At 54.0% G+C, this 12,697-nt stretch overlaps 1 protein-coding gene across 1 annotated transcript; it reads left to right on the top strand.

Annotated features, from left to right (window-relative positions):
• Positions 1–6,924: 6,924 nt before the first annotated feature.
• Positions 6,925–10,134, top strand: MRPS23 (mitochondrial ribosomal protein S23). Its single transcript, XM_052803994.1, has 5 exons — positions 6,925–7,079; positions 7,251–7,418; positions 7,996–8,073; positions 8,189–8,312; positions 9,663–10,134. Exons 1-5 carry the CDS (start codon positions 7,036–7,038, stop codon positions 9,819–9,821), a joined length of 573 nt encoding a protein of 190 aa, XP_052659954.1. The 5' UTR covers positions 6,925–7,035; the 3' UTR covers positions 9,822–10,134.
• Positions 10,135–12,697: the final 2,563 nt, after the last annotated feature.

The raw sequence follows: 12,697 nt of genomic DNA, 5'->3' as shown, positions 1-12,697 counted from the left end.
CTGCCTTGAAGTACGGACGCTTTGTGCCGCCACGGGGCAGCACCAAGGGCTGGATTTCGCATCAGTTTAACCCTCACTGCCGAAGCAGGACACGTCCCGCCGGGTGCAGCGTGCCGGTGGTGGTCCCGGCTGCCGGGCAGGGCACTCGGTGGCTCCAGAGATGCCCCCCCGCCATAGGTAAGATGCAAAGCCCGAGCTGGGGGGGTTTGTAGCTGAGGCCGGTGGAGGCATTTTCGGCACGGAGAGTTTGCACAAGGGCTTGCAAGTGCTGCCGGGTTTGGTGCGGGGCTGGGGCTGGCCTGGTGGCAGGAGCACAGCACCCTTCCTCGTCCTTGCCCTGGGAGCTCGTTTCGCCGGGGAGCGTGGCAGAGGGCTGGGGAGGCCGGCAGACAACGCTTGAATCATTGCAGCTTTCGGAGATGCTGTCAGGCTAAAAATAATTACGTAAACAAATTCCTTCCTTGTGTAAGTAATGAGTGACGAGCGTAAAGTCAGAAATCGCTCCCGCCAGCACATTTTCTTCTCCTTTATCGGCATAATCTGTTTACTGCTAAATGCAGGAGGTGGCTATAGACGTGCCTGTTTCACTTTCTGGCTCCCGCGAACCAGCACAAATGTTGCAAGATCGGAGCTGCGAAGGCGGCAGACGCAGAAACCCCAGCCATCAAACACACACGCAACTGTTTTCCCTGCCTCTCCGCGGGGTTTGGTAACAAAAGCCCACATTGCAGGCGCTGGCTCCCGACAGGCTCCTTTTCAAACCCACCCGGAGCCTGCATGCCTTTGAAGCGGACGCCAAGATTTCTTTCCCTGCGAGCGGCGCAGCCGGTGCACCTGTTGAGCGCCGCTGCCGTCGCCCTCGCAGCCGCGGTGGGGATCGGCGGGCACCCGTGTGTTTCGCCCTTTCCCTGGTCCCTGGCCAGGGCCGGGGCTGCTTCTGGGTGTCGGGGGCTGCAGGGTCTGGGTAATGTCCCGTTAGCACAACCGAAGCGCTGCCGGCAGCACCGGGGCTTGGCCGAAGCCCGGGGTGCCGATGGCAAGGGCGGGATGCGCCGGGCTGGAAGCACCCCAAGACGCCAGCGAGCTTTGGGCTCCTAAAATCGAGGCAGCGAAAGACCCAGCCCACCGAGCTGATCCCGGCTTTGGTGTCCGCTCCTTTTCTTTTGAAGGAAAAGATTGAGGAGCATCGTGGCAGCTCGGCCGACGGGTTAGAGCCGTCCCAAGCCACGCTGGCTTTGCTTCGACGTGTGCAGGCTCCGAGCCTGCCCTGCTCCCGGTCGGGTGGAGGGAGGTGCCGGAGAGGCACGGCGTGATTTGCACCGGGCTGCTCTGCACCATGTGGGGTAAGATGGGTGCCTGGAGGGACGTGTGTCCCTGCCTGGGTCGGGGCACAAGCGTGGCTGCGGGCGCGAGGGACTAAGTGCGAAGCTGGGGCTTTGCCGCTGGGAACAGAAGGTCCTTTAGTCCTTGGGTGGGACTTTTATTCCCAGCCCGAGACTGGTGGAGAGAGAGGAGGGGCTCCTTTCCTACCCTCCGCTGGCTCTGGGGTCCGTAGGAGGCTCTGCCGTTATTCCCTCCCAGTCCAAAGCAGCTCTCTGCATATTTGGAAGAAAATCAAGCTTGGAACCAGATCAGCTTGTCAATGTTCCAGCGCCTCTTAGCTACCGAGGGCTTAACTTTCAGCGAAGTTTCCATGAACGCAGGAAGCACCGACAGGCAGTCGGGCAGGAGCTCAGGCTCTTGCAGGAAGGAAATTCTGCTTCTCCCAGCCAAGGAGGTTGTTACTGGAGGGCTGGTCTGGTGCGTGGGGAGGGAGGCAGCGAAGCACTTGTGCCCGGGCGCTTGCAGCATGTCTTCCCGCTGCTGAGCCCGTGGAGGGTTTGCCGTGCTCCTCGTCCTCGCTGGAGGACGGGCTGCGTTGTGCCATGGCTGCGGAGGATCGCGTTGAGCTCTCTTTGGCAGTCTAGCGCTGGGCAAGCCACGTTTCGCATCACGTCACAGGTCAGTCCTGCTGGAACCGCTGGCTTTAAGTGGCGTTAGTGGTAAATGTCGCCGTTCCTCCTCTCCCATCTGCTCAGCCTGCACGTTAGTTGACACGTTGCCTCCGCGTCGTCTTTGTAACCCAGCCGTAGTTTGCTGGTGGAGAGGAGCCCGGAGACAGCAGGGTGCCTCTGGTTTTGCTTCGGGCTGGTCTGGCGGAGCACGTCCCCGAGGCCTCCGGCATCCTCTGCTCCCCGCGATGCTCCCCGGGACCTGACGGAGCCCGCACAGAGGAGCAGGGCTGCAGTCCTGCGAGAAAACAGGGAGAGGAAGGGCAGTTGGGGGGCTGCGAGCTGGAGCGCAGGGGCCGTGGGGAGGGGACGGGTGTCAGCGTGCAACCTCCGCTCGCCGCACGCGGTGGGTGCGAACCCCCCCCCCGCCAAGCCTCGCTGGCTCTGTCTACCCTGCCAGCAAAGGGTTTGTGTTGGTTGGGTCCGGCAACGCGCGCTAACCGTGAAGGGTCCCATGCCGAGAGCGGGCACCGCAGCCGTGAGCACACAGGGTCGGGAGCGGGCTGGCAGCCCACGCTTCGCAGGGGCTTGGGGATGTCTTTGCTAAACACGGTCTAACAACTTGCCCTTAAATATCCTAGGCTAGGCAAAGCCTCTCTGAATGATGTCACGCTGTAGCCATTTCAAAATATCTTGGAGGCACAAAGCATCATTTTAATGGAGGATGAAGAGTGATTGTTTTTTGTGTCCTTTAAGAAAAAAAAAATCAGGTCTAATGAGTAGAAAGGCCACTAAAACCGGCTTGGAAGCCAAAATGCATTTCTTACATGAAAACATACAATTCTCAGTGATGTTTGTATCACTTCTATACAAAATGGTTTAAAAAGAACAAAACAAAACGAAACAATCTGTGATGTTTGTGAGTGTTGCTATTTTAGAATTTATTTCCATAAGTGATTTTTTTCTTAAAGATGTTTAATAGTAATTCATATAATAAAGTCGTCGTACTCTTAACACTCAGGTGTATTTTGCTTTTTTGCTCCCATTTCTTTACAGGGGAAAAAAGAAAGAAATCGGGGTGGGGAGGGAAATGCCAGCTCTAGCCCAGCTCTAGCTGTGCCCCTCATGGATGCAGATGCCCAAAAGCCGCCCTGGCTCGTTGCCTCTCTGCTCGTATCGGTGCTGAATTTGCATCCGACGATTTTCTCAAGAAAGCGAGCACTGTGGGAGACCTGTCGCTGCTGAGCTCCTGTCTCTATCCAGGAGCAATTTCTGCTTCCACCCAGCAGGATGTTTGGTTCGGGAGCAGGTCCCCTCCGGTGCCTGTTGTGGGAGAGCGCGAGAAGAGCACCGGGAGCGAGCGGCGAGCGAGCGGCAGCGAGAGCCCAGGATTCGGGGAAAAGCCCTGGCACAGCTGAGGATGCTCTGGGGACACCCCCGTCCCCGTTCCTCCCCGGTTCACCTCAGCAGACAAAGCAAAACCACCCCAAAGCACGGTGGGTGCGTGGGGCACCCACTGCTCCCCTCTGCCGTCCCCACGCCAGGGTTTCAGCCACGGTCCAAGGCAAAGGGCTCCACTCGGGTCGGAGGCTCCGAGGGTGGGCTCTGCACTGGGGAAACCATCCTGGCACCGAGCGAGCTGGGAAGCAGAACTGCCATCCCACGCTGGCAGTGGGGGGGCCGTGCCCGCGGGTCCCTATGGAAGCTCCCGGCACACCCGTGGCCAGCTACACGTGTGGCGACCTGCCTTTCAGGCAAGAGCGGAAAAGGAAAAATGCTGTGGCTTAACCACTTCATTCTGAAAATAACAAGCCTCTTGGGGACGGGGCGTGTGAGTTTTCTTTAAACTGTTTCATTAGCTATCGCACAGCAACTCCTCCGCGTCTGTCAAGCAGGCAGTCTGGCTCCTTCGCGGTGTCTCCTGGCAGAATGGAAATACGTTATTATAATGAATTATTTCTGAAATACGTGTTATTCATCTCCAGCCCTGCACGTTTCTGCACTGTGCCGAGCTGGCGGGATCGCCGGGTCTGCGAAGTTGGAGAGCGCGGAGCTGGACGGTGTTGGTGGAATTGCTCCTGAAGGGTCTGGTCCCAGCATCACTCCTGCAGGGAACTGCCTGCTCAGCGCTGGGCTTGGCTTCCCCTTCCTTTTGTGTTCCCTGCAACAGGCTGGAGGAGGAAAACTTTTAGTGAGAAACTCCTGGGAGGCTCAAAAAGCAGCACATGGACGCAGAGATGGGGGGGGGGTGTCTGTCCCAGGTATGAGGGAAGGGCAGGGATCTTTCAAGCCCCACTTACAGGAGCTGGCCTGCTGCGTCCCCAGCCAGCACCCAAAACCTGAGTGTCAAGCCCTTCAGTTTGGGGAAGAGTAGGACTTTTGGCCTGTCTGGCCTGTGCTGTCCTTGAGAAATACCCCCCCGGGCAGCCTTAGCAAGGCAGTGTCTTGCCAGACGGGCTGTGAACCCCAGGGACTGCTCCACGCTTCCACCTCTGCTTGCCGTGGGCAGCCCGCGACTCGCAGGAGGAGGGTTATTTCCCCATGCGGCGGGCATGGCACTTCGTGGGCAGCCTTGGGTGGCAGCGGCAGAGCCGGGGGGCATGTAGAGCATCCCCCTCGCTTGCAGGGATGGGGCCAGAGTCTGCCTGCCCTGCGCCAGCTGTCCGGGAGCAGCTTTCGGTTGCTGGCAGGAGTAGAGCTTCCCAGTCTCACGTGTGGCTTGGAAACCTTCCCTGTGAACGAAGATGCTGGAAAAAGTCAAGGCATTCTTGCCTTAAATGTCAAAAGCATCGAAATGCTGGAGAAACCCTGGATGTTGCCTTCCCGCTGCAGCCAAGCAAGCTGTCGTGAGCCCGCGGGGGAGCCAGGGCTTTTTCAAAGAGCTGAAAAGACCAGGGCCTGCCCAGTCCTTTGAGCAGCTCAGATGCAGCCCTGGATCTGTCCCAGCAACTCCCTTTTGAATTCTTCTGCTCTACAGGGGCGAGGGTTTTTCTTTCAAAACCGTGTTTTAAGAAAACCAGCAGCTGAGAAAAGCCCAGGACTGAAAACTGCGGTCAGATGACGATGAATGCTAGAGGTGTTTTAGACTGGCATCGAGTACCTGCTGGCTCTCAGCCTGCGGTGGAAATTTACCGCCCCCTTCCTTCCCAAGGCTGGAAGATGGAAGGAGGGATGTATTTTTTTCCCCATCAGCTCATTCCCAAGCTAAGGGCTGCACCTAGTGACCAGGCATCGCTCGCTGCCGCACACTTCTCCCAAGTCAGGCTGGTGGAAACGCTGACTGGGGGAAAGCTGTTTACACAGGGCAAACAGCCTGGATTTTATTAATCAAGGTAAAAAATACAGACTGGGGCTCTGTGCTGGGCAGCCAGGCGCCGTCTGCTGCCACCTCCTGGGCCCAGCAAGCAGTGCTGGGGCTGGCCAGGGCAGGATCAGGCCACGGTGCAAACCCCCGACAGGGCTTGTGCAAACCACGGCGGCAAATCCCACCGTTGGCTCTCCATCCAGGTGAGACCCAGCACCAAAAGGCGACCGGAGCGAGACTGGTCCTCCTCGCATCCCACTGCTGGTGATGGTTCGCAGCCCAACGTCACCACCGGTCCCCAAGCTCCTTGGCTGTCATGGGGACATAGCGGTCCTCAGCTCGGGGGGAACAGCAGACAGGGCAGATGCGAAGTGCCACGGGTGGAGAAGAGGAGCCCCAGCCCCTGGGGACGTCATTCCTGCCGTACGGAGAAAAACGACGTCACGGAGGAGGCGCGGGCGCAGCGTGCAATGGCCATCTCCGACGCGTCCCCTCCTCGTGGGACCGGCCAGCGTGGGCGATGGCGGCTCCTTCTTTCCTTAGGACCGTCTCCCTCGTCCGGGACATCTGTCCTCTCCCGTCAGCCGAGGCCGGCAGCCCCATCGGCTCCGTCAGAAACTGGAGATGGCAGCCAGGCCGCCCTGGCAGGGTCCGCACGTGCTCGGCGAGCGTAACGGGGTGACAACTGCTGCCTTCGGGGACGGGGTTTATCCGCCCTCTTGGTTGCCGCCGCTCACAGCCCTAAGGCCGGGCGGGCTTTAGGGAAGCACAACTGGTGTCGTTTTATCGCAGGGCTGGCGCTAAGGAGGACTCTGGTATTTTTGGACATGGCCCTTCCTTTTTTGCCCGTCCACAGCACCTCCTGGAAGGCTGCGACCCCAAACCCTGCTGCTGTACCCCCTCACCAATCCCCCCCAGACCCCCGGAGCTGCGCTTTGGCCCGGAGGAGCGGGTATTATTTGGAAGCAGAGGATGGATGCTCAGTGCTTCTGGTGGTGCGAGCGTGTCCGAAGGCTGGGCTGGGGTGGAAGGCGAGGGTCGAGGTCGAGCCCCGTGCTCCCCAGTCCCCGACTCTCCCCTGGCGTTTGGTGCCCCTAACACTGGGACACCGGCTTCCCCAGTGCTCGCGGGGAGCCGACACGGGCACAGACCCCCCCCCAGCTGGGGATGGACCCGAGCCCTCGGTGGGGGCAAGGCCCAGGCCGGGGGTTCCCCGCGCCGCTGCCACCTTCGCCTCCCTCAGGTGCACGACATGGCAGCAGAGGCCTCCTGAGGAGACGTGGCTTTCCACGGGCCTCGGGACTCCTGCTCCTTCCCGTACTGCGGCTGAGGTGGGTGAGGGCGGCCATCCCACCCGCAGAGACCAGGCCCCGCCATCCCCGGAGGGGAGACCAGCCCCCGGGGGGCCACGGCCGGGCTGCGAGGGAGGAGAGAAGGCTGCAGTGCTCAACCGAGGCGGCGGGCCGCGGCCCCGCGTGTTCGCGTTAGGGCAGTGGGTGGCCGTGGGGGACGGCGGCGCTGGCCCTTTAAATTGAGGGGGGGGACACACGGCACGATCCGGCTGATCCCCTGCTCGGCCATCGGCTGGCGCTGCCTGGGCGCCGCCTGCCTTCGGCGCTTGGCAGCGGCCCGGTCGGCGGAGCGGGGCGGAGCGGACGCGCGTTTCCGCTTCCGGGTGGAAGGGCAGACCGTTGCTAGGGTGGCGGCGTTGCTAGGGGAGGCCCGGCCGCCGGCGCCGCCATGGCGGGGAACCGCATGCAGAAGATAGGGAGCGTGTTCAGCCGGTGCGGAGGGTGGGCGGCCGTGCGCGGGGGTCCCCCTGCTTGCCGGCCGGAGCGGGGGTTTGGGAGGGCGAAGCGGGAGTCGCGGGGTTCCCCGGGGAGGGAGGCGTAAGGCCGGGCCGGGCCGGGCCGGCTGTCCCCTGAGCTCTCCTCGCCGCTTTTCTTCCCCGGCAGGACCCGCAACCTGCTCCGCATCGGGGTGATCGAGAAGCCGCTGTGGTTCGACGTCTACGCTGCCTTCCCCCCGCTGAGGGAGCCCGTCTACCGGCTGCCGCGGCCGCGCTACGGCAAGGTGAAGGATGTCATCCGCCCCATCTTCTACCAGGAGGACGAAGTGAGAGCGTGAGTTACCGCTTTCCCTCCCCTGGGCGGCCGCCGAGGGGTGCCTGAGCTCCGCCGTTCGCTCCGCCGTTCCCCGCAGACCTTCCTCTGCCCCTTGTCGCTAGCCCTGCGGAGGGAATGCGGCTGCCCTTGCCACTGGAACTTCCAGCAGTGTCTTCCCTGCCTCTTCCTATCGCAGAGAGACCGCGTTTACCCGTTTCTAGCCTGTTATCTCCCCTGTGTTTATTAATCGCGGGCGGAGGTGCAAAAGGCAACGGAGAAGGCGGACGGGACGCCGAGCTCCTGTCAGGCGCCTTGGGTGGCCGGGATGGGCTAACTTAAACCCTCTGTGACGGAGTTACGGTGCTCCCCTGGCTCCCCGGTGGTGGTGAAGGTGAGCTAGAATGCATTAAAACAATTTAAAAACTCTGGGAGGAATATCTCAGCGTACCATAATAGCTCACGGAAAACGGAGAAATAGTTACGTGAACGCTTTTTGTTGTAGCCTAGATTAACTGACTCTGATGTTGTTTATATATTCCAAGACATATCCCTTCTTGATGGTTTGAAAAATGAAACTCTCTTATTTTTTGAATAGGAAGTTTTACAAAGTTTATGGCAGTGGTCCAAGACCTTTCAACCTGTCGCAATCAAACTACAAATCTACTTGCCAGAGGTAAGATTTATTTGTAATTAAACTAGAAACGTTTCTGAAACTTGTCCCTTTCTCCTCTTAAGCCAGTGAAGCAAAACGTTATTTGTGAGAGTAAAAACACAATCTTGAAATCTAGGTTTGTTGAGAAATTCAACGAACTGAAGGAAGAAGGAAAAATTGAAGAAGAAAAATTGTTTGAAGAAACAGGAAAAGCCCTTTTAGCCAGTGGGATAATTTTACAGAGACGAGGAACAGATAAAGTAAGTATGAAATATTCACAGAGTTACTTGGCCAGTGGACTCAGAAAACTTCACTTCCAGGCCCTTAACGTTGAGTTAGTCTGAACTAAATTCTCAGCAAAACAGTCACATGCCTGATGGTTGTAGTATAACGTCGTTGCCGTGCAGAGTAAACTTTTCTCTTGGTTGTGAACGTGACTGGCCAAGGTTAAGGTACTTCTTGTGGGACAAAAAAGAGAAGTACTTGTTCTGGTGATGAGAGATTTAAGGCTTCAGTGCTTTCAAGTCATCCATCAGTGTGTTTATGTAAACCATTTGGAAATACGTATTGCCGTATACATGTTATCTCAATAAGGTAGCAGGGGGTAAATGAGAACCTCTTCTGGCTTGAAGATAATGAACACATTTTTCCATCTCTTTTTAATAGTTAAGTAGTCTAATGCACTCTCGCTTTTGTTCTTCAATCGTGATCCTGAGCTGGAATTTTTTGCATAAATCTTGCAGCTTGGCTTGTCGAGGTTTGTTTTGTTGGGGTTTTTTTAATTTTGGGTTTTTTTAAGGTATTGAAATAGAGGTTTGTAGTCTGGGGGTTGTTTACTTATGTTTTTGGCAAGAAAATAACTGTCCAAAAGACCTGTCCAAAGTGTTCTGCTACTGTTTTCTGTTTTCTCTGATGTACAAGAGAGGAAATGGCTCCCGGGCACATGGAGTCTAGTGCCTCGTTACTTCAGGCAATTGTCATGTAACTCTTAACATAAAATGGGGTAAAAAACCAAACTGAAGATGCTTCTAGAACAGCATGTCAGGTAGAGCAGAATACGGCTGCTCTGTGATGGTTAGAAATCTTTTACCTTGTTTATGACTAACTGATTACCATTTTTTCTATGAGTGCTGTCCTTGTAGTTGAACACCCTCAAAAAGAAGGGAGAAGAGCTGTTTATAAAAGCTGCAGTTTTAAACTGTGTTAGCTAAGTCCATTTATTATTCTCTTTTGTAATATGCTCTCCATTCTACTCATTATCCAGTGATCTCTGGGTGAGCGTCTGTAGTGCTTTCCCCAATAAAAGAAGCTGAAGACGAACAGAAATTGGTTCTGCTTAAAGTGCACTGTCCAATGAGCAAGTGAAAAGATGAAATCACTAACTTTCTTCTTTTAGCTTGAGGTCAGCAGTCTCATTTTAAATTTCTTGCCCTGGTGATACCTTGGCACTGTACTGTACCTTCACAATAATCTTAAGCATGAATTTGAACTTTTCTATTGGCTTTTTCTGGACATACAAACTGGGGCTGTTGCTTTCTATTGCTGTCTTCAGTCACGCTTTGACAGAAACTTTTTATGACCCTGTTTTTTTGGTGATCATCTGTCTTTAGGTAGCGCAAGAGGATCATCAGGGTGTTGAAACCAGGGGTTCTGTATTACACCTGCAGCTTCAAACTGTGTTGGAAGAGATACAGGGAAAGAAGGAAGATCAGGAGGAGCAGACGCCAGAGCTGGCAGAAATGCAGAAGGAAAATCCCTTACCCTCCTAACAGCTGTGCTGTTGTCCTGTGACGCTCAGCAGCAGGATGTGCCCTGGCTGTGGCAGTCACCTGCTCAGGAGCCAGCGTTTCTGCCTCCACAGCCTGGTGATTGAGAGACACTTTCTTAGGGGGAATACGCCTCAGTTATCCGGGTCTAGTGCCTTCGGTGATTGTGCATGTGGCACACTTTCTTCCATCTCCCCATTCGTAAAATTGGAGATAATTTTTTTTTTTTTGAGATTCAAGAATGTTATCTCAAATTGTGACTTGGAAAATATGAGTATAAAAGTGGAAAATTAAACATTTTCTTTAAAAATTGGAAGTTCTGCCTCTTCAGGTATCTTATTTGCAGTAGGAAAGATGTTTCTTAACTTCCTGCACTTGACCGTACAGGCCTTGTGACAGTCCTACTGTTGTAATGGCAGATACCGCTTGCCTGATGCATTGTAACAGCTGTCTGAAGTGTCATCTTTGTATAGTTAATTGAGGACAGTTGCTATTTATCTAAACATACTAATATGCTCTTCCTATTCCATCATTTGCTTAAATTCAGAGTAGGATAAAGAGTAACAATACCAGATAATTTGGACCTTTGCAGTTTTTTGGTGACACTTAATGAAATTGGTCGCCTCAGGAGTGTGAAAGATGCGATGTTGCAGCTGTTTGCTGAAGACAAAGTTGAGTGCTGTGACAGAAATAGTCACGGAAACTTCGGCATAGAATAACGTAAGAAAATAACAGTGTTACTAGGATTTGGAGCCAATTAGAAGGTAGTTCTTCCCATGCCTGCAAACTCTAGTGCCTAGCTTATTTTTTATTAAAGATTTTGGCTTTGGGCTACATGAAAAACAATTACTTTTTTTTTCCTTTTTTTGTTTGTGTGGTTTTTTCCTTTTTTTGTTTGTGTGGTTTTTTCCTTTTTTTGTTTGTGTGGTTTTTTCCTTTGTTTGTTTGTTTGTTTTTTCTTTTTAAAAAAACAAACAAACAAACTACCACCACCACCACAAATGAACAGGTGTAAATCCTGTCAAACAAATCTCTCCCTCCTTGTCCGTCTGTCCCCTACAATGAAAAGGGAGGGATTTCCTTTTGGTTTTGTACCTACCTCCCAGACACATTCTCGAAACGCAATTTAGTGATGCTGCTGCTGTATGTGATGCAAAAAACCTCTCTTAGGATTCTGTGTTGTATGGCAGTGAAAACGAGGATTTACAAATGCCTGTGGGTTGTTTTTGTGTGGCTTGATTCACTTCCTGGTAGCAGTGTAATTACAGTACAATTACTCGGGTTATCCTTGGAAGGTCAAACTTTATTCCTAATTCTGCTCTGTAATTCTAGAGGAGTGCAAGATTTTATTACGAAGAGCAAAACCCCTCTGCGTAGCACTGCTGTAGCTGTAAGCTCTGGAGGATCTGTTTCCAGAGCTGACCTTGGTGGCACATACGCCTGCCCGAGCAAGGTTCTTCTGCGTGCAGCAGGAGTTACTGCTTGAATCACGAAATCCATACGTAGCAGCCCCTGAGAGGTGAATATAATGGACGCACCCATCTCCAGTAGCCGAGTTTTGGAACCACTGTGCTGGGTCAAGGGTAGGAGAGATTTTAATGTAAACAGATGACAAAAATGCATTAAAATGGGATTCAGTCTGAAACGGCACTGGAGAGGAGACATGTACCGAGGGTAAATCGTTGCAAGCCCTTTGCTCCTCGGCAGCCAGCCTTTGGATGGGGGTTTCCCTCGATTGCGGCAGACTCCTGTTTGGCTGAGGACCAAGGCGAGCTGCCCTCCTTAGGAAATTTCTGGCAGCTGGGATGTGAATTTCCCTCCTTGCGCCCAGTTTTCTTGCTTGGGCCAAAGGATTATTGCCAGCCCGAGGGAAGAGAAACCAACAGCTCTGTGTCTTTGCCTTTCGTGGATTTTTAGAGGCAAAAATTTTATTTTGAGCATCCTGTTTTGCATTTTTAACTGTCGGTGATGCTCTTAGCTTGCCAAAAATTGCAAGTGGAAGTACTTCAAAAGGAGAAGTGCTATGAAGTTCAATGCAGTAACACAAGGGAGGTTTCTCACTCGCTTCATTCGCAGCTCAGTGGTTTCCTGTTTGTTGTCAGCTCTCTAAAAAATTGCCAACATTACTTAAAGAGCTTTTCCCTCTATCATCTGCTGTAACTAGCTTCATCCTTCTATCTTTACTGAGCTTGGCTGTGCCTTTAGTTGTCTGAAGCATATTGAGCAATAACATATTAAATTTAGAACACAGACCAGAGCAGCAGCCTTGCAGTGTGCCCCGAGCGAGTTCCTGTGCAGAGCAGACAAGAAGAAAGTTGGAATTAAATTTCTTTTTTATTTTGTGCTGGAAAAAGTCACTGGGGCGGCTCCCCCAGGCAGAGCACTCCCAGCTGGACCAGCCGTCCTGCAGCGTGGCTCGGGCTGGAGAAGCAGTTAGAGACGTTCTGCGCGGCGGGTTCGTTATGGCCGGTGGGTAACGGGGAACCTATTGGGTGAAGGATGTGAGCGCGAGTGTTTGGTGCAATTAGGAGAAAACAGTTAAGACCCGAGTTCTGTGGTTTTTTGATAGCGTTTGATGGATGCAGTTGCTGGGCTGGGATTGAAATGCCAATCACTGTGACCTTAGAGTAACTCAACTACTTTAATTAAAAGGTTCTGGGCAAGAGTGGGGGTGGGGGGGGTGAACCATTTATTATTTATCAAGCATTTACCCTCCAGCCGCCAGCAAAAGGTCACTGGCTTCGCGGGAGGAGCTCGGATGAGAAGGAACCGGGGACCCCCCCAGCCCCCCTCGTGGCCGTGGCGGGGCTCCCCGCTAGGTGGGAGCCGTGCTCCGCCAACGGCTTGGCGGGTGGGGAGGGCTCCCGGTGCCCCCCCCC

This window comes from Harpia harpyja, chromosome 12 (assembly GCF_026419915.1).
Source record: "Harpia harpyja isolate bHarHar1 chromosome 12, bHarHar1 primary haplotype, whole genome shotgun sequence".
Lineage (NCBI taxonomy): Eukaryota > Metazoa > Chordata > Aves > Accipitriformes > Accipitridae > Harpia > Harpia harpyja.
The sequence above is the reverse complement of the archived record's forward strand: the minus strand, read 5'-3'. Positions and strand labels throughout refer to the sequence as shown.